Below are 26327 nucleotides of genomic sequence, written 5' to 3' on the forward strand. Positions count from 1 at the left end.
CCCACCAATTGCGTCCCCATCCCCTTAAAAGTTGTGGGAGTTTGGCATCTTAATGTCTTTGAAGATCTGAGTGAGTGGGAATGACAGATCTTCACAGAGTGCGCTGGGGTCTGGTTTGCACACAGTGTCTGGTATAATTACATCACTTGCAAAGTGATATTTTACCGACATAGTTTTGGTGGTGCAGCCTCTAGAGCAGATGATCCTGTATCAGCATGATAATGTTAATTGCCCCTGCAGCTGACCCTCATTCTTGTTCAAGGCTGACCATGATAATTTAAAGCCCCTTTTTGTTGACAGCACCTTGCCTGCCTTGCGTGGTGCATGCAGGTTAAACCACAGCAGCTCTCATAAGCAGAAAATATAATTCTTTGGTGGTGCAGAAAGATCTCAGAGCAACTTGCAGGAGCAAATGGATTTGAGGGAAGGGAGGTATTATGGCAATGGGGTGCACTGCAGGACACGAGATGAGGAATGGCTGCTCATCCCCCTCTCTCACACCACAGCACACTGAGCCCCGTCTGCCCTCCTTCACCCAGCTGGAGAGGTACCACAGCGCGGTGCCAAGGGGATCAGCTCACAGCCGTCGTGGATGAGCATGTTCCAGCTGGCCAAGCTCCGTGACAATTGCTAAAAGTTCACTGCAGCCTGCCAGACCATTTTATCTCAGTCTGCATTAAGGCCTGCCTGTATTTTAGGTTTTACACTGAGAACTTCTATTGATCAGTGGGAATGCAGGACCAGACATCCAAACCAGGGTGGTACAGCATCAAGTGACTCTGATTGCCTTCCTACTACCACAAACTTTCATAGAAGAAATGTATGGGAGTTTTAGGGGAGAGAAAAGTTGAGGTCAGCTGAAGCTGTGGAGAAACCTTGTAGCTACAGAGAAATTACAAAGCAAGCTGGACCAGTTCTGACTGCTCACCAGTAATGATGAAGCAATTCATAACATGACTGCAAACCCTTGGAAGAATTTAAGTTTTAAAAGTAGCAAAGGGTTGCAGATATTTCTTATTTGTTATAATACCAAAACTTGACATTTGCTTGTTAGATTGTTAAAAGATAATAAAAATAATCATTGTTGCTGTAGAACAAGGGACTTCAACTCAATGACATGTGAAGGCTTCTTTCCAGATGAGGCTTTCCCGCTAGTGTTGGTCTATGTTTATGGTCTTCTCTGTGTTTCTTTTACAAACCCTTACGCTCAAGGATTTATGTCTGGAATTAGCTCTAAATTAAATTTCACCAAATTACATTGCCACAACAGGAAAAAATACTTTTATGCTCTCTGAGAGCATTTTCTTAAAGCCTGTCTGTTATGTATATGGGGACAAATGCTATACTTTACAATTCTTCATCATGCAAAATGTTGTTTCAAATCTCTAATTGTGCCAAAAAATTGGTATTCAGTGCATCTGAATAAAAAAAAAGTAAGAAGCACCTTCCCACTCCCCTACTGCTCCTCCTGGGATTGGCCCGCTTAAAAGCTCTTCTAAAGTGACTGGTAGAAGCAGACTGGTACACATGACTCTCTCAAGAAATGCTCTTTTTGGAGTACCACACTCACTTCTGTTTCTATCCGTATCCCACTTACCCCTGCCCTGTGCAGGGTCAGTGGATTGTTTGGAGCCAGGCTTTATGTCACTTGACTTTTCCCCAAGCATCAGTGTAATCCTTCTCAGGACTAATCTTCTGTGTACTTGGGATAGTGAAAGGCAACTAAAACAGGAGCTTTTAGCTACTGTCAGTTTACTCTAGTTGTTTGTAACCAAAGCATAGACAGCTAGCAGTACTCTTCTCAAACGTATGCCTGGAAATAAATGTATTAGGGACATTTTTCCAAGCTGTAGAGGAGGAAAGTTGAAAGTCACAGGGGGGCAGTTAAAACAACAACAAAAGGATATGTAGGTATATCTGTGTGTTTATGAGCCCATGTGCTGTTTCCATGAGTTTAGGAAAAGCAACACAAAATGGTGCAGTTCAACAGATTTTCCATAAATTCCAACTAATAGCCAGGAGATCAGAGCAAACGCTCAGCCTTTCCTTAGAAATATAAGCACTACTGTGTCAAGAAAAGTCCAGTGGATTAGAGTGGCAATCTAGGTGCTCTTTGAAGGAAAATGTGTTTCAGGTGGAGGGACTGCAGATTAGGTTCATCTTTCCTTACAATTCTCATGTGAAGTGGATAATCCATTTGCACAGCAGAAACTGAACTTCTGGCAAATTCATTTGAAATTATGTGTTTGAGTCTGGGTATTTATGAATTCCCCCCAACTCAAATAATTTCAGGAAATTTGTCAGAAAAGTTACCAAAGAAATAAAAAGTTCTGAAAATTTGTAAACAGTTTCTGAATTGTATAATGTCTAGTCTCCTGGCGACTAGTCTTGCACAACCTCTAACCACATATGACCTATCTTTGCCTGGTATATGGAAAAAATACACACTGCCAGTTGAACTCCATCTGTTGCATATGGCTGCTTCTTGCTTTGCACAATCATGACATAAAGTTATTTTTATCAGCAATTTTTAGCCATTTACCAAAAATATTTCTCGTGACTGTGCAGAGGGCTTGTATCGTAACACCACACATTAATACAGACCCACATGGATTTCATTGAAGAAACTGATATGTCACATAGAAGGAAAGCTAGAGGACAGTTTCTTTTATATAAAAAGTCTTGCAATATTTTAAAAAACCAAAGGGAGATTAGCCAAACCATCTACTGGACTGTGAAACACACAGCCCCATGGACAGAATTAACTTGAAACCCTTGATCCAAACAGGAAGATGCTGACCAATACCCTTATCCTCTTTTACGTTTTGCCATATTCATTGTTTTCTAGCCTTATTCCTCTGAAATGAAGACCAACCATTACCTGTCAATCATAATGGATCCTGACGAAGTCCCCTTGGATGAGCAATGCGAACGTCTGCCCTATGATGCCAGCAAGTGGGAGATTGCAAGGGAAAGACTTAAACTAGGTAATAATGTCGTACTTCAGGTTGGGTTTGCAGTGATTGGATGAAATGTACTTGCACAGGTAAAAAGGAGCTGGGTGTGTTTTAGACACGCAGCACACCGTACTGCCAGGTTTGGTGTGAGCTATTCCATACCAGGTACCCTGGTCTGTGACTGACTTACAGAATTTAGGTCTAACTGTGTCTACCTGACTTTCCATACATATATTTTGACTCCAGGTAGGAAAACTAAAATACAGAGAATAATGCCGTATTCTACTTTTTGCAGACTGATTTTCTTAAAACTTGACATAAAAACAGGGCAACCAAAGGCTTCCCAATCAGACTGCTGACTGGGATGCTTCCCTCTTTAGACTCAGGAGCCTGACCTTTGGCATTTACTGTAAATTTCTTCCCTTGTAACCTGCATATGTGCTCATCTGGGAAAAAAAAACCTATGCAGAAATGTGTCCTCACACTCCATCCTTTGCCCCTTCCTGTTTCTCCCTTTCCTTTTCTCTCCAGCACACTCTCCCTGTTTTCCTTCTATGCTGCAGATTTATAAACATTCTCGTTGGTGCACCATAAAGTGCAAGAATGTGACATATGGGTCCACACATAAATAAATAAGTAAATAAATAAATAAACAACCACATAAATAAATAAATAAACAAACAAACAAATAAATAAATAACTAGATTGTTAAATAAATAAATAAATAAGTAAGTAAGTAAGTAAGTAAATAACTATGGAAACTTGGAACTTGCAGCTAGCTTGCCTACAGATGCCCCAGTGAAAGGCATGGGTCTGGGAGCATTCCTTACTTGCTTAGACCCAGTGTGGGGCTGATGAGGAGCGCAGGAGGGTAGGGACCAGGTTTTGAAGTTGAGGAATCCCTCCAAAAACCACATAGACTTTAGCAAGGGTGTCAACATTAAAATATCAGTGATAAACTCAGCTTGTTGCTATAGTGCTGTTTGTTCTTTCAGGCATGCATCAGATTTGTCCTACAGCAAGGGCTAGAAAATCCCTGCATTTTAGCTAGGAGCTGTAACAGATTTCTTCTGTCCTCCAGGGATCAGGGACAGAGGGTGATTAAATCATGCATACAATTAGGATCACACTTAATTTGCCTGCTAGAAGTCACAAGGTGACCAGATGTGGATAAGCACAGCTGAAATGTATTGCTAGCTATTTATAATTGTCATACACAGTTCTGGGAATGCTGAAACATAACCTTCTGCTGGAATATCTTCAATCTTCAAATAGTTTTCTTACAATGATGGACCAAGAGCTCAATGTGCAGACAACGTGATCGCTGGTTTATGCACTGCTTTATTTGTGTGTAAATCCCATGGAAAGAATCAAGAAGAAATGGAATGTAAACACCAAGGAAAAAACCCACGTCTTGCAGGGTTGGTGTTTAGAGTCTGGAGGTGAGGAACGATGAAGAGAGAATGAGTTAAAAGTGGAAGAGCTGATGTAAACAAATAAAGAATGCTGACAATGAATGAGAACCAGATTCAGAGAAGTCGGGTATGTGCAGTATGCTAGATTAGCTCAGTGCAGCTCCTGCTTACATGGCAGTTGGCTCAGTCTTTGAGTAACCTTGGCAGTCTCTGAGGATTAATGTCTCACAAACACAAAATGTGCTTCTATGGTTTTTAAAAAATATTTTTACTTAGAAATTCAACCCCTTCCAGCATCAGATATGTCTGTTTTTCTCTTTCCACCTACTTATCCTCCAAGATACATATTTATTGTAACTTTTGCAAATAAGTCTCTCCTTTCAGCCCACATCTCCTTTACTATGTGTTTCTCCAACACGCGCACATACAGCCCATGGGTTGGATGGAATGCTTATATAACAGGACTCCCCCTTCATCTGTAAGAGCTACAGATGTTACAGGAAATTTCACACAGGCACCACTGAAGTCAGGATAATTAACATTCAGTATAGATTAGTCTGACTGAGAGCAAAATGTCATCTTTTCATTAGTCAGAAAAATGCCGGTGCTATAAATCACTGTCAGTGTGGCTGGTGATAACGTTGCCATCCAGCTCAGCGATGCCGTTGAGCTATCATGCATTTCTCACCTTACTCTTGGGCTTGACCTTCTTAATCTATGAGAGGTCACACACTGCTGATGCTGTGGTGCAGGACCCCGAGGGAGTGTTGCTGTATGGCTCCGGTGTTATGTCAAACTTGCCAGTGGTAGACTCTCCTGAGCCCTGCTGCCTCCTGTGCACTGCAAGCCCACAGCGCTGGCTCTGGGCAGAGCGCTTTCCATTCTCCTTCACGTGCAAAGCTGTCATACGTAACATAATGGAAAATATGAAGCCACATGTGGGGAAAACCCAGATGACTCAAACTGTGGTAAAGGACCTGAGAAATGAATGCACCTTTGAGCCTCTGCCTTCCCACATACACAGAGACCAGTGTCTGCAAGTGCTTTTTGCTGATGCCCCAGTCCAGCAACTCAAATGCGTGAAGGACCCTGCTAAAATGGGACTGAACTGGAAACCTCCTGATGCAAAACTCCTTGACTGAGGAGTATGTTCACTTTAATGGGTTCTGAATTACCTCAGGAAATCAAAGACAACTGCAGAAAATTTAAGTAGAGTATTTTGCTTCCTTGGTCTGGGTGTAAATGCTGCAACATTGCATACCTGACCATTACCCCAAACATGGCTGCTTGAGGGCTGTGGCAAGGTCACCGCTCAGATGGCTGGGCATCTTAATAGTCCCCTGTTTAATAATTTTGTGATTACTTTGTGTGTCAACATAAGGGGCTTTTGCAAGAGCAATCTGTTAGAATCATAGCCATGATCTCCAACTAAACTGTGGAGTTCGATCTACACACTGAAAAGTTAAAGCAGCTTTATTCTGCGCTAACAGTTAGCACAGTACAAACAATAGTGGAGCAACAAAGACAATCAAGTTTCATTACAGTTTCCTATTAAATCACAGTTGCTGTTTAGAGAAGGAAGTGTTCTTTCCAAAAGCGCTTATTCTCCTTTGAAAGGTTAGTAGCTCTGCGTAGCTTCATGAGCTAACCGGTATGTTTTCCAAGTGGTGACTAAGTAGGTTATCTCGATGTGGAAAGTGGATTAACAGTGATGGAAACAGATTAAAGCTATGGATTAAACAAAGGCGTGATGGGGTTTATAGGACCTCAAGCTGCAAATTCATCTTGTAGAAACCATGAACTGTCAATACATTAAGGACTAAGTACATCAATACACCAAGAAAACCAAGACCTTAGTCTTAACGTTCCTTCCCTTATACGTCTGTTATATGCAGTAACTGAAAAAGAAAGCAATTGTAGATTTTCAAAGATATACACTGATTCACTTGTACTTGTATGTCAAACTCTAAGCCCTTCACATACCAAGTCTCAGTCTGTTGATGATTTTCAGCCTTCCAGATTAAGTTCTTCATAGTTTTTCTTTCCTGTAAAAAATACAAAACTTTGGCACATCTAGGGGAGAAATAAATTTCTGGGGTGGTTTTGGGGGTTTTTTTGGGGGGAGAGGGTGTGGGGTTTTTTTTTAGGGCTTGGAATATTCCACTTCATGTTTCCATTGCTTTGATAACATATGCTGTTTGCTTCTACTGACAGACATACTGAGAATTACAGTTTCGAAATGTGATACACATATAAAAGGTAGTATTTCTTTTAATTTAGTTTAGAACTGACACCAGCTCTTTTTCTCTGCCAGTGAGTGTCTGGGTGGGATTCATCTCTCACTTAGCTTTAGACATCAACAAGGTAGATGTTCAAGTGCGAGTAAGTCAAACAGATGCCCATCATAGAAAAAGGAAATTGCTCTATGGAGATGGCTACATCACAAGTGCATATCTGAGAAATAAATATATGGCACGTGTTATCCTTTGCTTTTGTATGAAAAGCTAGCCGTTATTTTCTGTTCTCCTCTACACTGCGAAGCCTGCTGCTATAGTCTTGCTAGCCACTTAGGTGCCTGAGTTCTGCTGAAGGTGAAGCACAAATACAATCTGAAAATAGTTACTTGGAAATATAAAATTTATTGCTAGCTGATACACTGACAAGATCTCTGATCAAAACTCTGCCAGCCACTTGAGAAGGTCAAAGGCAGCCAGGCCTGTCCACATAAGCATGTTGTCAAAGAGATAGTCAATACTTCCCACTTCAAACAGTACTAAATCGCAAAGGAGAATGTGAAGATCATAAGATCAGTATAAAATGTCATGAACTCTAGAAAAGTCACAATAGTACCCTTGGAGTCTTACCTGGTTCTGAACATGAAGGACAAGGACACACAGCTTCTACTGCTGAAGAATTTTATTGTTGCCCACTGATTTCTCTCAAGGACCTCTGGGTAATTCTCCTGGTGTCTGCTCAGTAGCAGCATGATGATGACATCACAGCATAAATGTCTGCCCTTGGACACTTGGAAGCATCATACCCACCATGAGCCAATCCATCATTTGTCACTCCAAGTCCCCTCTCACTGAGTTACCCCAGACCTCATTTTGCAAATGTAAAGGTCTCATCTGCACAGATTTGCAGCTTCTCACCACTCCATGATCTCAGCCTACAAGAGTTTGCTAGGGAAGATCATCAGGGGGTTGTGCATGTACTCCAGGGGCTGTGATGCAAAGTTTCTGCTGCCTTCTTGGACAAAGACAATTTTAAGGCATCTTGTTTGAGAAGGGAGACATTCATTTGTAAAAAGGTCCAAAGTTTGTGCCAAGCTGCATCTTAGTTTGTGTGTATGAGTTTAGACTAAGGCCCTATGTTGTTGTGGCCATAAGCAGCAGTGTCACAGCCTGCTGCATGGTGCAGTGCGCCCAGGGAAAAGAAAAGCAAATCCTTCTTTCTGCTGGCAGAGCTAGACTGAGAAAATTGGGTCAGAAGCCAGGGTACTTCCACTGAATGGTTGCATTCATTTAGCATAATCTTCAATCATATCACTTATTCCCTCCGATGACTCTGTCTTTTGGTTTGTCTGCTTACTCGAAAAAATCCAAACCAAACCAAACCAAAAAACTTAATACACCTGTATGTTGGGAATATACCTGTGGGGCGCATTGTAAAGCACACTTTTCAAGTCATTATCTATGAAGCCATTTGCTGACAATATTTCTTTTTTACCAGAACGTATCTCTCCAAATTGTTTTCTTTACAGGAAAGTCTCTTGGACATGGAGCTTTTGGAAAGGTGGTACAAGCATCTGCTTTTGGAATTAAGAAATCACCAACATGCAGAATAGTTGCCGTGAAAATGCTGAAAGGTATCTTGCTGCAAAGCTGGGATGGAAAAATGGTGCCTTATATAGTGTCCTGCTTTTAGTATGATTCTGTAGAAAGCAAGTGTATATGATGTTACCCTCCCCCACCAATAACTCATGAAGCCCCCGGAACGTGTACACCAAGTTTCAGGTCCACCACAAGTGAAATGGCAGAACTATGAAACAGAAGTTGCATTCACAGAAAAAAGGGTCACGAATTGTCACACGATACAGAGGAAAGTTTCAGATGCAGTGAGAACCCGATTGTCTTTTTTTTTCAGTAAATCTGGCTCCACTACTTCAAGTGCCAGAAAGAATGAAAGTCACTTTTGTAAGATCAGAAGGGGTAATTAGATTTCATGCATATCCTAAGTTGTTCCATATACATGTACATGAAATTTAACTGAAGCATAAGGCATCCACCTTGATTTGAAGACACTCGGATGGAAGATTTCAGATTTTCCTTCATTTCAATGATTCATCATCTCATTGTTAAAGACCAGGTGCCTTATATCTAGTTTGCATCTGTCTGACTTTTGCTTCTCATTCTAACCTTCTCCATTAGATTATATAACGATTTTTCTTCATGAAGGCCCTTTTATTAAGCTAAACAGATTGAGCTGTTTAAATCTTTGAGTTGTTGTACAGGTGTGTCTCCTCTGAACCGCCTGCAGGCTCATCACATGGTGCTTAGGATGCTGACACCCAGGTTGTGCAACGGATTTGCAAGCGCTCTTCATGCACCGGTGCTCTTCCCAAAGTGAAATCATCTCCCAGCTATTCACTGCCACTTTTCTCATTGGAGCGGAAAGGACAGGCACCCTCATCAGTTTGAAGAGGGCGCTTGGGAAGTTAGCAGGCAGGATGATATTCAGTAGTAGCAATCAGCAGCTATGGCTGAATTCCCTAACCCAGGGTCCTGGTGGCACCCCTTCCTACCTTCTTATGTATTTAACTTTCTCTTATTTATGTATCTAAGGATCATATCTTTTTTGGGTTTTTTTTGCATTGCCCTGGGATCTTATGCTGCATTGCTTATGTGTCTTGATCCTTGAATCCTTTTCAGTGTCGTTCTTTGCCAGGACACATCCCCTGTTCCGCCAGTAAGTCTTGGATCCCTGATGTTCTCAATTGGCTCTGTTCAGGCATAGTTTGAATACATCCCTCTTACCCAGTGGCTCCTAGCTTCACAGCTGCCTACTTGCTTATCAGTTATCAGGAGATCTGCACATGGTACTTCCAGCCCTTGGCAGGGCATTTGCACTACTCTCAGACCCACAGTCTGTCCCTGCAATACTCAATGTGAAATTGCTTCTATTTCTTGCCAGCAATGTCCTGGCAGCTGTACTCCCTGTAGGGTGTGCCCTTTTGATATTGTCCTCAATCAGCTTGTTCTGCAATATAATATCAAATGCTTTAGCAAGGGGTGGTATGTGCTACTGTGATATCCAGGATCATCTCCAAGGAGGGAATTTGCAGCAGAGAGGGTTGCAAACCTTTATCCTCTCTCTTGTTGCAGAAGCACAGAAATACCCTGTTGGCCAATGCCAAATGAACAACTACCCTGCAGCAAGCATGTCTAGAAAATGGGAGGAAATTAAGCTTTGGTCCCTGTCCAGACCTTCTGCAGCAGTGGGCCAATAGCCATCTGTGTCACAGGTTTCAGTGGATGGCCTGTCACCTGGGTCACCGCCTGACCCTGATTAACTGAGCTGTTTTGCCAGCATGCAGACATATGTGCTGGTAGAGTGGTCTGCCAGATTCAACATTTCTTTTTATATATATATATATATGTATATATATATACACAGCAGCAGGCTTCTTGTGCCAGCCAGCACCATCAAGGCAGCAGAGGTTGCTCCTGGAATAGATGGGAGCAGATGGCAGCTACAAGAAGTCTTCATGGTGGGATTCATGTGTGTGTGTGCAGGGTAGATGCTTGTGTCTGAGTTAGTCACTCAGATTCCCTTTATTGTCAGTGGTGAGAAACAACAGTTCATCCCATCCTACGGCAGGTCCCTGCATATGGTGAGCTGAGTGCTTCTTTAGCTCTGCTGACTATGAAGAGAGCCTGTGGTGACTAGATCTTCCGTAGGCATCTTCACTATGGGCACCTAAAGTTAGTCTCCCCCATTCCTTCTGTCCTCACTAGATTATCCAGAAACTTTGCAGTCATTTGAGGGCTTTGTTCTCGCAAAATTCCCGTAAGGTGGAGGGAAAGTGTCACCGCATATACAGGTGAATAGTGGGTCACTGCGTAGATGACAAGTTTTGTGTGGGACGACCAAGAAAATCTGTTTCCATTCAGGTGTTGAAACTAAGCCATTTAAGACCTACATCTAGGTTCTTTCCACTGGACTATTCTTACTCTTGGTGTCACTAAACTGAAAAAGTCCTTTTGGGCCTACACAAAGCAATATGTTTTTTCTTGTTTTCTTATAAAAATAAAATTCTGCAGAAAAAATTTGCTCAGAGAGAATTAAAAGTTTCACTCAACACTGAAGAGAATATTTTGGGTTTAGCTGTGCAATTTCTTATATCATTACTATTACTATTATTATTAATATTGACCATAACCAAAAAGGGTGAGATGCAGTCACCCAATTTAACCATTTCAAATTTGCTTCCCTGATCTGTCTTAATACTCCAGGCCTCCACTACAATGAACTGAACCAAACAACCATCAGCAAAGGGTCGTTCATCTCTTCCCTACACAAATGGCTAAAGCTGATGGCTGCATCAGCCTCTGGAAGTGCTTTGCTCTTGCCACTGACTCTTTGGGTAGTTCAGGCTAGTACATAAGCCTTAGATGGCTGAAGTCAGGTCAGCTGAAACCTATTCTGGATAGAGTTAATTATAGTTTTGAAATGTTTTTTTATTTGCTCTTTAATTTTTTTGGCTGAAATGACAAAACCATTCATGTGAAAAAGCTTCTCTCAGTTCTAAATATAAAAGAGTCTACTGGGAGGAAGTTGAGTGCCTAGCTCTTTTTATGGGTTTTATTGCGAGTAAGAGGATGCTGAGTGGGGAGGAATAGACAAAGAATATCAACACATGAAGTACATCCAGTAATGGAAGTGATTTCAATGGAAAGTAACAAGAAGTAGTAAAGTTCAGCAGGACCAGTTCTTTGCCATTTCACATTGACTTTATTTTGCATTTACAGAAGGGGCCACAGCAAGTGAGTACAAAGCCCTGATGACTGAGCTGAAAATCCTGATCCATATTGGCCATCATCTCAATATTGTGAATTTGTTGGGAGCTTGCACAAAAAATGGAGGTAAAAAAACATGGACTGCACTGAAAATGGGTTTGGACCACCTCCCAGTAACAGTCAGTTGGCTGTGATGTTTTTCATCCAGAGATCAAGTTATTAACTTGAAATATTTGAGCTCAGCCTGCAGTTGGTAAAAAAAAGACAAAAAGAAAAAGAGATTTTTAGTCATTTAATGAAGTGATTAAACATTTTCTTAAACTTTATTTTAGTATTACCAAGAGAAGTGTGGATTTAGGACCATGACACTTGTTGTCCTTTATGTCACTCTGATAGAAATCTACAAAGGCTGGGAACAAGGGATATCAGGTGTTGGCCCTGAACAATGAATCACAAGGCAACCGTTGTAAAATGCTTCACAGTATTCCACTAAGCAAATCAAAGGGCCAGTATGAGTGATCATTTGTTTTAGATATGTCACCTATTTTAGTTCAACAAGTGTGTGTGGGCTGCGGGACTCCAGTCTGAACACAGACTGCCTGAAGAGGAAACAGAGGGTTCCTCAGGAGCCAGGTTCATGACCCAGCTTTCAAAAATTAGGCCCTTCCCTTACTTCCAGAAACAGTGTTGTTTTGCTAATGTGTCCAGTGTCCTTCAGGCAGCCTTCTACTTCATTAGGACATACTGTCAGTTATTCAGGAGTCAAGTTATAGCTATGGACATGAAAGGCTATTCTTCTTCTCAGAACTGATGACCCCTTGTACTGCTTTATGTTGCTCAAAATGCACTTTCCCTTTGCCCAGGGCCTCTGATGGTGATTGTTGAATACTGCAAGTATGGGAATTTATCAAACTACCTGAAGAGCAAGAGGAATTTTTTCTTCCCCAACAAGGTGAGGAGGCAGGTGCCTCTGTTAGGGTTCATCTTAGCTAATATAAGTGTTGCTAACATAGACAGTTGTCAGCCTCTGAGATAGTGTCCTTAGACTAGCTCCTGCCAAAGGTTTACGTGACCTGTTTTAATATTTGGTGTGGGATGTGCTGTGGTCATTTCTCTCCCCTGACTGTGCAAGGAGACTGCTGTGAGTAATTGAGAAGGAGCCATCTACAGCCAGAGGAAGTGAATCTTATCCAAAGTGTCCCCACATGCTCTTGCCCTGCTGCTGCTGAACCCATTCCTGCTGAGCGTGGGGTCACTACAGAGGCTGGTGTCAGCGAAGCCAAAGGAAGTGGGTTTGCCCACTGGTTTCAGTACCGCTGGGAACACAACTGAGATAATGTCATTTAAAGCTCATGTTCCAAGACACCCTAATATTCAGAGATTTGCAAGTAATCTTCTTATTGTGTGAGAAGAAGGGCTATCAAGAGAAAAAGAGATTAGAGTCTTGTCCTTACATCCCCCAGCCCTCTGAATCAAATCCATGGCATGTTTCTTATTACAAACTTGAACCCAAATGTGCCAACTACATCCCTTGTGCTCTTTCAGCAAAATCCCTTAAAGGATTAAGGGTTCTGAAGCGGGATTTAGGAGCCTGGACCCAGAACAGCAGTTATCAAAACACCCACTCAGCTATGCCAAAAGCTCAGCAGCATCTCAGGGTTTTTTCGGGAAGGCTCTGTGGGAGGGCATGCTCAAGAGGACCTCCCCCTCTAAAGGGCTTTGGCTGAGTCTCTGTTCCCAAGGCCATCCATGCTGGACTCTGCATGAAACACAGCAGCCGCCTCCTCCAACATGCGGTTGTTGGCATAGGAGGCTCAGCAGGGAGCATGGCCATGCAGGGTCTGCCCTGGGGGGAGTCGCTCACATCCCCACTGGTGAGGACCCTGCCCAGACTTGGTGCTCCGGCACCCCTGGGAATGGTGCCTGGGAGGGAGGGAGCCCAGCTCTGCACCAGCATGTGCGGGAGAGAGACTTGGTCACAGGACAAGAGGACAGAGGAGAAGGGCCAGATGACTAGGCTGCTCTCTGGCTAGCAGTGGGGAAGCATTTTCCAGTGTTGCTGGGGTCCCATTAAACCATCATTGGCTGTAACATGAAAGCATCGGATTAAGGCATCGGGGAACAGAGGTGTTTGCTTCCAAAAGCAGCTGTATTTCAAACACAAAGTGCCCTTGCTCCTCGTTGGAAGGGCTTACAGCCCTGTGCCAAGCACTGTGCAGGGACATAGAAGCGGGTGCCTTAAGCAGCCTGGGATGAAATCTGACATTTTATTTTGAGAGGGCTGGAACACCTGCACTGTAGGCACATCCTTCTCAACACATCCCACCATGCTCCTTCTCTGGCTTCTGGAGAGGAATAGGCCCTTTCAGATGTCTCATTTCAGGCTGAGATGAGTCACAGCCCAGCAGATGTGTTCCTGCAAATTCTCACATCAGAGGTAACCCAGCACCTAGGCTGGCCCAAAATCATGTGCTGGTGCTCCCAAACAACCATGTTTCTGCCCTCTGGGGGTGGCAGCCTTGGTGGATGCAGCCCTGCCACCAACCCCCACCTGCCACGGTGGCAGCGGACACCCGCACCCCTGGGGGACGTGGCCGCACGTGCCACAGACCAGCAATTTTCCCCTGGCGGAAAGGCGACAGAAGTCTGACTCGGTTCCTTTCCACGCCGCCACTCCTCGCTCTAATGTAGCACCTCTTCTCCTCTGTTTGTTTGAAGGACTCTCTGCAAGGAGAGCCAATGAAAGAGAAAAAGGATATTGAGCCAGTGGAAGGCAAAAAACAAAGGCTGGCCAGTGTCACCAGCAGCGAGAGCTTCGCGAGCTCTGGGTTCCAGGAAGATAAAAGTCTGAGTGATGTGGAGGAGGACGAGGAGGGTAGGTATTAATTCCTTCCTGTCCCTACACGGTCTGTGATATTTTTACAACATACTGTGCATCCCTGAAATTTTTTTCCTCATTTATCACCCTAATAAACATCCGTGGGAGACGCTCACAGGGTCATGTCCAGAGGGTAGAAGATTTAAAAAAAGATTATTTCCAGGGTTACTAAATCTGACAGGAAAATGTGTGATTGTTTCTTCTGACTGCTCCTTATCTTTGGGGAAAACATAGCAGTGTCCAAAGCGCGGGGTATAAAGCAAGCACTGTTTTTGTTTCCAGTGACAGTGGGTTGACCTTCGAATGCTGCTCTATGAAGTCTGAATTTATGGGAGTAATAGGGTCAGAAAGAGAGGGGGAAAATAACTGCCTTGTGAGCCATCTTTGTAACAAACTGCTTTTTCCACCTTTGCAGTAGCTGATGAGCTCTACAAGTTGCCCCTCACTATGGAAGACCTGATCTCTTACAGCTTTCAGGTGGCCAGAGGCATGGAGTTCCTCTCCTCCAGAAAGGTGAGTTTTGCACTGGGCATTTTTTCCTGCAGAAGGATGGGATTAAGAGGTGAAATCATGTCTACATTTTAGTGACACCTTCCTTGGGAGAGCTCCCAAAGGAAGAGCTGTTTTCCTCTTGGTGTTATAAATATAATGGCGTGTTTATCCAAGTCTCCGTAGTCCATAAACACAGGATCATGGCTGAAGGCAGTGGGTCAAGCTCATTCATTCAGGGAAGATCTTTTGGGTGTGGCGGATTTTTTTCTTCATTTCAACATATATTAGGTAGGGAGCTCCAAATGAATCAGCGCTTTCCCTGCAAATGTCAAGGGGCTTAAAAATTTATCACTTTCTGGACTTAGGAACTTTTTTTAAAGAACTGCCACTGTTTACAGTAACTTCATGTAAACTACAGTCAACTTCCCTTAAAAAATATGAAATTGATTTCTCAAATAATAATAATAATTTTTAAAAGGATATGGGAGACAGTCAGGAAATTTGTGGGCAGGATTAAGGAAATGCAGTTTGATTGTGAAACTGTTTTATTATAGTGCATTCATCGTGACCTGGCAGCCAGAAACATCCTTTTATCTGAGAACAATGTTGTGAAGATCTGCGATTTTGGCCTCGCAAGAGATATTTATAAGAATCCTGATTATGTGAGAAAAGGAGATGTAAGTCAAGATGCTGTTTATTTACCCAAATGTTTGTAACCTATCATTTCAAACTATCCACCAAAATGTTCTGTAGACATTCACATTTCCTGAACTTAAAAGAGCTTGAAAGCTATCACAGTTTTTATGTGAAGATGAGCTATCCAGATGCGTTGTAGATCTGGAAAGCATTTCTATCCTCAGGCATAAGTCTTGGACATGCTAACCCTTTCAGAGTTCTGCTCTGTTAATAGTTTAGATACTTTTTAGGCATGTTTCTTGGCTGGCTCAGCATAATCCCCTTACTCAGAAAACTTCCTTCAAGGAAACCAGTCCCTCTGAAACAAGGTGCGTGTCCCCCGGTGCACCCACGCCAGGGCCAAGCACTGCTCGTGGTGCCTCAAGCAGCTGAGCTGGACTTGCTGCCTCCAACACCTGCTCCATTTTCTTTTTCTTCTGCTGCAAATAGGCAGCAAGCCCCTTGCCAAGCTTGCCTTGAAGGCTGGGTCACCAAACTGTGCCTCTGCCCACTGATGCCATGGGAATTTGGTGTGAGCATTGGGGTCACACAGAGAGTATCCTTCTGGAGCTCTCACTGACCTGCCAGCTACTCCCTCATCTGTAAATAGCTTTCAAGACTTACAGCACTATGTAATAGCTGGGAAATCTTGTTCATATATCTTGGGTACTGCTCAGAAGATGCTAACAGGCTGTGCTGAGGGGGCTTCAAGGGTTGCTGATATACTCTTGTAATTCAGGCTCCAATAATTTCCCCAAGAACATCTCCAACACCATCACAGATTGATTTGCGCTTGGATGTAAGGTTTTCTCCCCTGTCCCTAGGATGCGCGCAAGAGACCTCTGCACTTGCATATCCCCACATCCCATAAAGAAAAGCCCTGGTCACAGGTTGCCGATGTCTGGTGTTTTGTGCCACACATTTTAAAAACAGCCTTTTACTCCGACAGTTTGTTAAGAAAGTGTCTGAATGAGTGTGCGTTTATCCTGACTGCCTGTAAAGAAATCCCACAGGTTCCCATTTGAATGGTAATTATTTACATAACAATATATAGTTGATTCATCTACAATTAAATTCTTTTAGGCTTTGAAAATAATAGTCAGGTTTGTCCTTTTTATTCCAGGCTCGACTTCCTCTCAAGTGGATGGCTCCAGAATCCATATTTGATAAAATCTATAACACAAAAAGTGACGTGTGGTCCTACGGGGTCTTGCTGTGGGAGATATTTTCCTTGGGTATGTTAACTCTGCACACCAAGAGCTGGACTCAGCAGCAGGGATTTCAGCCTGGGAAAAAACATCCATTACTTTCAATGAGCTTTTGCCAGGTCTTTAATAAGAAAAGGCCTAAATCAGGCAGAGGTGGGGTGTGGGGGTAGAGGGGAGAACTGTGTATCATGCACCTGTGAACTGAAAATTTTGGTGCTTGTAAGGGCACTGAAAGCTGACTTGCCAGGCTGAAAGTCTTAATGAGAGCTGAAAGCACAGCTATCTGAGAACTTTACCATCTGTTTCTTCCATGGGCAAAACCTAAGCTTCCTTATTTGTCCTGTAGAAAGAAACCGCCAGTAGAGATGCAGGGCAGCACGGCAAGAGCAGTCACGGTGCTTTGTCTGACTGATGGTGCAAACTGACTGATGGGCAAATTTTTAAGTATTTTTATGAAATGCAGAATCCTGAGGGATAACATGGAGCTGTGGGCCTGGGTCAGCAGCTGCCAGGGACCGAGCCATCGCCTCCTGTGCCACAGATAGCATTGAGGACACTGAGTGCCATGGTCTGGGTGCTCCCTCAAAAGCTACTTACTCTTCTTGTGGGAGCAAGGGAACTGAATACACACAGAGGTCTTCGCATGCCTCAGACTGTGGCACCCCCGTTTCCAATGTGAGACCAGACGGTCACCCCACCTCAGGAGGGACCCAGCACCCCCCTCAACGTGGCCTCTGGACACAGCAGGCGAGCAAGCAGCCACACAGATGCTGCAGGATGAACTAGAGCATGCAATCTGAAATTAAAACCCAGTGAAGCTTCCCCCCCCTCCCCCCTTTCTTTCACGTGGAAAAGGCAGGATACAAGATGTACACTGAGCGGGAACAACAATGACCGTCAGAACAGAAGAATCTTAATTGGGTTCAACGTAGAGGCTGACAAAAGAGGCGAACAGCAGAGGAAACAATACTATACAATTCTCAGGACAATCAATCATTTATTAGTTTAAATACGTGTTGTTGGTCAGCCTGCCAACTCTTGTGATTTTATGGTCAGCCTCATAGTACCTGCTGGTTTTTTCTTAAAGCCCCAGCTCCTTGAACCTGGCGACTGACTCTCAGAGAGGTGGTTTGGTTTTTATCTTTTGTTTTCCCTTTTCCTGATGTTTTCTTATCTACAGAAAAAAGTCCAACAGCATGATCAGGCTGCAACTTAAAACCACAGAAAATAAGAAATCATGCAAATGCACTGTGATCTGATTTTAAAAACATTATTCCCCGCCCCCCCCCACCCCCGAGGTGCTTTTGAACATTTGGGTTTGTTAATACTCTGCTTACTAGAATTTGGGGTGCAAACCATAGAGAGATCAGACTTGGCTGGTCTCAAGGGATTCATTTCAAGTCAAATTCATGTGTATTTGTTGCATTCAGGCCAGGTAAGCGCCACCAATAGTACCGGGTTGATCCTGCCCCCATCCAAGGACAGGGGCTTGGAGCACCATCAGCAGCAGCACTTCCCTGCCTGTGGCAGCTGGCAGAAGGCAGACCCTGCAGCTGGGGATGCCTCCGGGCTCCCAGCTCTGCAAGCAGATGCTGTACACCCTGAGGTTTGGCGGGGATGTGTAGGGCCAAGGCTAGGTTACAGGTACCCGGCTCAGGAGATGTGTGACCCTGTTCTCCCAATGTCATCCCTAGGTGCCTCTCCTTACCCTGGAGTCCAAATAGATGAGGATTTCTGCAGCAGACTAAAGGAAGGCACAAGAATGCGAGCCCCGGAACAAGCGACGGAGGAGATGTAAGATGCCTTCCTCTGTTTGCATTGTGTACCACTGCCCTCCTGGGCTGCCTTGCAGATGATGTATGAGCCTCTGCAAAAAGTACCCTATGCCGACATAAGGAAAGAAACACCCGATGCTGCCTCCTATCTTGCTGTCATCAACATCTTCTTGTATCCCTCCCCCATGTTGGTCCCCTCGCCCTCCTGGGAGAGGGTGAGGAGGGACGTGGATGTGATCCCAGGGCACCACTGGGGCTCAGCTCCGAGGGGAGCTGAGCGAGCAGCTCGGAGGAGGAAGGTCATTCATTCCTCTCCAGGTTTAATATTTACCAACATGCACACAGATAAGTGCTAGAGGAATGTGACATTATTAACATCGTCTTGACTTAGGAAGTGACAGCGGAGGCTCCCTTGCAAACATTCGGGTGATGAGGGTCCACCCTTTCCCGGAGACAGTGGCTGATGGCAGAGGAAGGTGACCGGGACGCGCAGCCTCCCAGCCCGTGTCGCCTGTGGGGCTTCTCTGAGCCCTTCCACTGCAGCGTTGGCTGTTGCTCCCCAGTCCCCTGCCTTGAGGAGCAGCCTCCAGCTGCTGCTGCATGTCCAACACCTTTTTGGAGGCCCGGCAGGGTCCAGCAAGTCCCTGAGTTTGAAGCCCCTCTGCCCTGGGAGCAGGATGGACCGCCCTGCCCAGGGAAGCACCTGCAGCATGCCGAGCACACACCCCGTGGCACAAATCATTCAGGATCATGAACATATCCAGGGTATTTTACCTCTGCAAGCAAAATCAAGTACATGTAGGTGTTTTCAGTGCCTTTTTGAGTGCTACATCATGAATTTAAATAGCAACACTTACCAAAAAATAGTTCTGGAAGAAGAAAAAGGATGCGAGCCAGCCATGCCTATCTGGGAGTATTACCCATTCGCTAATTTTATTATCCTAGTGACAGTAGATAAGAGCTTTTTTTTTTTTCCTCTTCCACATATTTTATTGCAGGAAGGAAAGCTCGACTCAGCCAATACAAGGAAGTGACACATTCATATAAGTCATCCTAGGATGCCTTAACTTAAACATTGCCAGTTAATAAATGTTTAATATAAAGGTTAAATGCTTAATTAGGAATAAAAAAAGAAAGTATGACTAATTGGCTAAACTATTCTTTTGATGTGGTCTTCCTGGTGTCTTGCTGGAAGAAGTTTTTTTTTCTTTTTCTGTAGAAAGTTTACTCTCTTACTTTTAGTAAGAGGCCTCGGTGGTGTTGGAGAGCATCTTTGTAAAATCAGGTGGGCTCAGGTGTTAATTCTATCAATGACAAGCTGTCAGAGAGTACACTGCCCTGGGTCAAAGTGAGCTGTAACCCCACCATGTGCTCATTTTGCTTTTGTCCCCACAGCTACCAAATCATGCTGGACTGCTGGCGAAGCAATCCCAATGACAGACCAAGGTTCTGTGAGCTGGTGAAAAAGCTGGGCGACCTGCTGCAAGCAAACGTCCAGCAGGTACTAATGTCACGACCACGTGCTGTGACCGAGGCAGGGGTGACCAGCCACACGGTCCCGGGAATAACGCTTTGATCTCTTGTGTGCATTTAGGAAGGCAAAGACTACATACCTCTCAATACTATATTTACAACAGAAAGCACGTTTCCCCCTGCATCCGATCCTTTGTGCAATGAAAATTTTTCTGTTACAAGCTCAAGTTGTGGAAGCACTGAAAATGTCAGGTGAGAGAAGCAAGAGTAAAACTGAGTTTGCTTGTTGGGTATTGCAGCTTGCTGCATAGACTGGTTTGGACCTGTGTGGGAGAAAACACCCAGAGACACCCCACATGGTCTGAGTGTCCCATCAGCCACCGAGCCACCACTGCTGGGATCATGTTGGGCTGGGACGGCCCATGGGGGTGTCTCTGCCCAGGGGGACCATCAGGTCACCAGGCTCAGGCACTGTCAGAGGGGCAGCTGTGTGCACCCCAGGGCTGGGGAATGAGGTTTGGGTGGGGTTGGGTTAAAAAGTCCCTTTTGTGTAACCTACCTCTGTGAGCGTTAGGCAACTGCTTAAAGAAACAGACAAATATCTAGTGCTTCCGGCTTACACACTTCACACTCTCACCAAAAATTGTCCTGCTTTTCTTGTTGAACAGATACATAAACACTTTCAAAATCAAACCACCCCAGCGCATAAAGACATTTGAAGACCTTCCCATCAAACAAACGCTTGTATTTAATGTAAGTGATTCTTGGGCCAGATGATACTCCATTTATTTCTTTTTATTTGTGTGACAGATTTATACAGAGAGACTCAAGCAGGGTTTTACTGCTTTATCAGCTCTACTGATACGAGGTACAAGATTAGCTGTGCTTGCAGCATCATTATCCTATGTCCTACAAACTGGGGACAGTAGATCCTTGCTGACCGTGGAATAGGCTGCAAACACTCCTTCCCTGATAAGAAATGGCCAATGCCAATAGCACTGCAAGGTACGGCTGCCAGAGTCCCACCTGAGTCCCACCGCTGTGGAAGTGTCACTTTAAAAATCCCTTGGATTTGTGTTTTTACCTGAATTGTAGTGCACAAATGAGAATCAAGGGTCACATTTCCACCAGAGGTTCCGGGTATGACCAAGTCCTGTCCGTCCTCTGGCGGACAAGCTGGGGAGATGGCTACTAGCAGGGCACAGATATTGTCCTGGTGGGGGTGGGCATGGGTGAGAGGCTGGGGGAAGCTTTTAGTGACCCGGCTGTATGTATGAAGTGGTGGGAGGCAGGAAGGCACGGTGGTGCTCTCGAGGCTGAACTAGTGGCTGGCCAGAACCCCACCTTGTGTGTAGACACCTTCCTTCTAACACTCTGTAGCTGCATTAATGGCATGTGTTTGCTGCACCCCAAAGCAAGGACAGTTTGGAAAGGTGACATTAAATACGTGGGCATTGCAGCCCTCGAGCAGCATGGAGCCACTGTCTCCTAGAGCTGAGTATAAATGACGAAACTGATGATGAAAATCGGACTGAAGAGGAACTGAGCCCATTGTGAAAGTAACTTAATACAGTTAACACCTAATAGGGTGGTGTCTTCCTTTCTTCTTCAAGGATTACCAAGCAGACAGTGGGATGGTGCTGGCTCCAGAAGAACTGAAACGCTTCACATGGACAGGCAGCAAGCAGAAACGGACATTCTTTGGGTCTGTATTTTATGTTCCCTTCTTCTTCACATTTTAGAAAGCAAAGGAGGATTCAAGGTCCTTGTGCTAAACCAGGCCCAGTGAAAGTAGCTGAGGAGTCCCCCATCCCTGCAAACATTCTTGCTGAGGTGTGTCCTGCTGAGTCGAGTCAGCAGTGGATCAGCTCTCACACCTAATCCTCCATACACCTTTGAGGAAATAAATAACCCTCAACCCCTTCGATGCACATGGCCAATATGATTTATCAATGCTCTGTTGATTGGCCTGATCCTTAACTTAATGCCAGGCTGGACAAGTGAGTGCCAGAGAGTGCTAAACAAAGGTAGATGTAGGTAACTATAGGAAATGAGCCCTTAGCAGTGGGGGAGGACTCACATGTGGCTATGTAGAATTCACAGTTGTTTCTGCAAGTCCCCAAGGGCACCCCAGCTGGGACAAGGCTCCCCCTGCTTGTTTTTGCCCTTCTTTTCCATGACTCAGCTAAGCACGGCCCATTTAAGGCCCATGGGCTCAGGATGCTAAAGTGGCAACTTCACAATAGATGGATGTGAGGGCCTCACTTCTTTTCCTGCCTTTAAGCACTTTAATATATTGGCCACCTTCCTCCACCTAATTCCTGACAGCTGCCCAAGCAGGGAACTAAGACTGCTCTAAGAAATGTATTGCACTGACGTGAACTCTTCGTAAATGAGAAATATTTAGTTTCTCAATGCCAGCGGTGTCTGTTCCGAGCCGCTGTGAAGCTGGCAGTGTCTGCGGCTGGCTTCGGCTCGCTGCTCTCAGCCAGCCCGGGGACTGCCCAGACCGAACCCATCCTTCATCTTATGCTGGCAGGAGGTCAAGGCCATCCTGCCCGTGCCAAACTTTTCAGTGACTTGCAGCTGGGCAGGCTGGGAGGTGTAGTATTGTCTCAATGAACAATTGGAGCTGGCTGAAACGTGGGGTCAAGGCAGAGAGGACTTGCTTCAAGAAAAATTCCAGTGACTAAGAGGGCGTTGGTTAAATGCACAGAAATACATGTACGAGAGCGTGCACGCTCACACAGCCAAAATGCACGGCGTGCAGGGTAAATGTGCGGCTGGCTGGAGTCTGCAGTGGAGCACTGCTCATGCGTGGCAAAGCCAGGGTGATTCAAGCCACTCCAGACGAGTGCTGGAAAACCCTTTCTCCTGCTTTGACCACTCACATTTCAGAAAAGAGGCTTGTAAGCAATTCTATGGTACTTTGATTTTATTAAGACAGTTTTCCATACTCTCTTTTGAGGAGCCAGGTATTACAGAGCTTGGAATGCGTGTGGATATTACAGGGCTCCAAAGGATGCAATAGTTCCTAGAAGTGGTTTACACCCATTTTTTTCTTTGCATAAATGTGACATTTCTGAAGGCTGCTGTCAGCCGCAGAAACAACATGGCAACTTCCCCAAAGGAAATGTGTGAAATGCCTTTTTCTTTGCGTTGGACAGAATACATGGACTGTGCCCCAAGCATCCCTTCAGAACTGCTTCAAGGAGCATTTTCTGCAGAAGGAAAGGAATGTTTGGATGGGGAAAAGAAAAATTGACCTCAACAGTGTCTATGAGAACATAAATCCTTGGGGAAACAGAGCAGTTGGCTGAGAACATACAAGGTCATCTGGCCTGCAAGCTAAACAAGTGGTACTGTAGGATTATGCCCAAAAGCACTCATGTATGTGAATGCATGCAGTGGCCCTTTAGTTTGCATGCATTCCTAAAAGTGGTAGCTTCTTAGCTAAGCATCCTTTACTTAGGCTAAATTAGAGCAGTAAATAAATACCCCTGAAAGTTGTACTGAACACTGGACAAGGTGGAGCCTGGAGGCGTTTGATATATGTAAGCTGATCTAACCAGATGCATTGTCGTGCTTCTTCCCTTGCATCTCAAGCATCCTGCTCTGTGGTCCTGCCCCTCTCACGTGCTGACGTTTCTGCTTGGCTTGCCTTGCAGAGAGCTGGTTCAGGTCGCTGGATTATCAGAACGGCCCCAGAATAGTTTCCGAGTGAGCAGTAGCAGCTCACCATCAGGGCAGCCAGTGCCAGTGCTGGGCTGAGGAAGGGGTCGCCCCCCTCTTAGCAGCAGCTTACAGTTAGATCATCTTTGTACTAATGCCTAACCACTCCCAGGGCACTCACCATCATGCTGTAAACCTCAATGCTGCAGTTTAGGACACAGATGCAGACAAATGCACTCCCACCAGTGTGTTGGTCCTGAGCCGAGGGTGCTACAGGGCTGTAGCCTTGCTGCTCCCCACCTGCCTGCAGGCTGGGGCAGGCTGTCCTGCCTTTCCCTGCGCTCCCACAATTCCCTGCTGCCCAGGGCATAACAGTTGGGCTCAGCCTGTCTTTTTCTCATTTTGAAGCATCTGAAATCTCATGGGAGCCAGCCAGGTGGGGTGATGCTCTCAGACCAGCACAAGGGTGTGCGCACACCCTGCAGTGTGCCATTAGAGGATTCAGACTTGGTGGGGCTGTCTCTGCTGCAACAGTGCTGAAGGACTGTATAGCGTGGAAGGACCCAAACCTGGTGCATCCTACCTGTCCCCAAAAGTGCACTGAGTTTGTTTCAGATGAAACTAATCGGTTGATTCCAGGAGAGAGCCAGTGCATGCACTGGTGCTTACTCAGCGTGACCAACCCAAGAGCCAGGCCAGGGGGAGAGCAGAGCGGGGAGCCAGCTGACTTGACAGTGCAGGGGGACCCCACTGACCCAGGCGACTCCGCTCCCCTCAAGCTTCCACTGCTGTAGAGGACAAAGCACCAACACGCAAAGCTCACCCTTGGCTTCACTGTAGGAAACGAGCATCAGCCCAAACCCTGGTGAGCCCCTCAGGCCCAGGTGGTGGCCAGGAGCACAACAGAAATGGTTGCTATGTGTCTTGGACTTGCATTGCCATTGAGATGAAAGCAAGTGATACCATGAACAGCATAAAGAGAGAATACTCTTTCCTAATGTAAGGCTGCAGGTAACAAGATCCCAATAGAAAGGTTTGGGGGCACAGAAAGAACAACCTTCTGAGCTCCGCTCCTTTGCAAGTGGAAAGGATCCCAGCTGCAACTCTTTTCTGGCATTTCAGTATTGGTGAAAAAGCCCAACCCAAGTTAGCCAAAATCCCTGAGCTGGAGCAAACCCTTGAGTCAAAGCAAATTGCTAAGCCAGAAAACCAGTGATAACTCCAGCACTTGTGAGCTGGAACAAGCATCTCAAGAGCTGCAGCCAACCCCTAACCTCACTCTGTTCTCAAATCAGTCAGGAAAGCAGCAGCTGTTTCCTCCAGCAAACGATCCCAATTAAAAACCAGCTAGACACAGTTTCTAATTTATGTTCCTAGAGTGGAAAGAAGATAGTCCACAGCTAGAGAAGCCTTTACTGACTGTAATCTCAGACTTAAAATGAAGCCTATGGATGCCAAAACCCCGTGGGCTCCCTCAAAGCTCTGTGGGAGTGCATGCCCAGGTACAGCAGTGCACTCAAGATAAAATTAATAGATGCAGCTCTATTGGTATAAAGGTTTATTAATTGAAGTACAAGCCAAGCCTAGCTCACAAGAAAATTCTCAGGATCGCGAAGCCTGATGATGAATGAAAGGATCAAAGCATGATGATTTTAAGGCTCGTAACTTTGGATGCACACTTAACTTTTGCCAGCCCACTGCTCCCTGAGACTCATAGTTACAATGTAAACCACAGAAGCATTTCTCTTTAAACCCATCACAAAGTCAATTGACTCTGTGACTAACCTTGTCACACACTTACGGAATTCATCCCAAGGCAATTACTTCTCCATCTGCCAACAGATGCAATATAAAAATATGGGATGCATCTGCAATCCTCATCATGAGGGCTCCTCCTCATCAACTCCATCCATCTACAAACAAATGTAATGGCGTGGTCTTCTTGGGAGGACCCTCCAATTTCCTACAGTAGGACAGAAGACAGACCACGCTCCTTAAAAAGCACACAAGTTTGTGAGTTAAAGATTCAAGAAGCCGTGACATACAAGAGAAACTGTTACTCCTCCATTTCCTAATCAGGAAAGGCCCTGTGCTACCAGTTCTGTATTTTACGTAGAAGATCTTACACTTCAAATTAAACAAAAAAGCAAAACCCTGGCCTCTGAAAGCCTCAATAGATGTTCTGACTGTCTCCTCTACAATTCAAGACTAGGGCTGCCAACTTTCCTGACCTTATAAATGGAGAGGGGTGGAGTGTCCATGAGCTTATAAAAATACAGGGGAGGGAATCTAATTTTAGGCATTGCGGTCCAACATATGTTTACATTAGGATTTCACATGTAATCAATGATGGAAAATGCTCTGGCTTGTCCTTTGTCTACAGATAAATCTTTGGTATCTAAGTTTAATGGTGTGAAAATTCTCTTTACCTTAACTTTCTTCATTATTTAAAGAGCCCTTTCAAGCACTGCGGTCTCTGAATATGGGTGAGAAAATGCTGCAAGGCAAACAGTGTCTTTAAGAGTGGCTCAGCTGAGAAGACATTAAACCCTCTTGTAAAGGGTATCTTATAAAAGGCAGCCTACAGGATAACTGGTCCTCTGCAGGACAGGAAAACTCTAATTCAAACCAGCAGTTCATGTCTGCTACCAAGAGAAGCCTAAAAGGGGAGACATCCAGACCTCGTGCCCTTCCTCACACACATCTGCCATTTATCTTAAAAATTCATCCCAGCATTAGGCTCTGGGAACACCTACACTAGTA

The 26327-nt window shown here is 44.8% G+C and overlaps 1 protein-coding gene across 1 annotated transcript in view; it reads left to right on the top strand.

The window, feature by feature from the left end:
• FLT1 (fms related receptor tyrosine kinase 1) overlaps window positions 1-26327 on the top strand; it is a 114997-nt gene that overhangs the window by 83634 nt on the left and 5036 nt on the right. Inside the window, exons 17-29 of the mRNA XM_064441087.1 lie at window positions 2849-2987; window positions 8136-8240; window positions 11404-11517; window positions 12255-12343; window positions 14110-14266; window positions 14685-14782; window positions 15316-15438; window positions 16560-16671; window positions 18339-18438; window positions 19815-19920; window positions 20014-20144; window positions 20561-20645; window positions 21506-21597. Of these exons, the coding sequence (XP_064297157.1) occupies window positions 2849-2987; window positions 8136-8240; window positions 11404-11517; window positions 12255-12343; window positions 14110-14266; window positions 14685-14782; window positions 15316-15438; window positions 16560-16671; window positions 18339-18438; window positions 19815-19920; window positions 20014-20144; window positions 20561-20645; window positions 21506-21597 (1451 nt within the window). The remainder of the gene's footprint in view (window positions 1-2848; window positions 2988-8135; window positions 8241-11403; window positions 11518-12254; window positions 12344-14109; window positions 14267-14684; window positions 14783-15315; window positions 15439-16559; window positions 16672-18338; window positions 18439-19814; window positions 19921-20013; window positions 20145-20560; window positions 20646-21505; window positions 21598-26327) is intronic.

The sequence above is a fragment of the Phalacrocorax carbo genome, chromosome 1, assembly GCF_963921805.1.
Source record: "Phalacrocorax carbo chromosome 1, bPhaCar2.1, whole genome shotgun sequence".
NCBI lineage: Eukaryota > Metazoa > Chordata > Aves > Suliformes > Phalacrocoracidae > Phalacrocorax > Phalacrocorax carbo.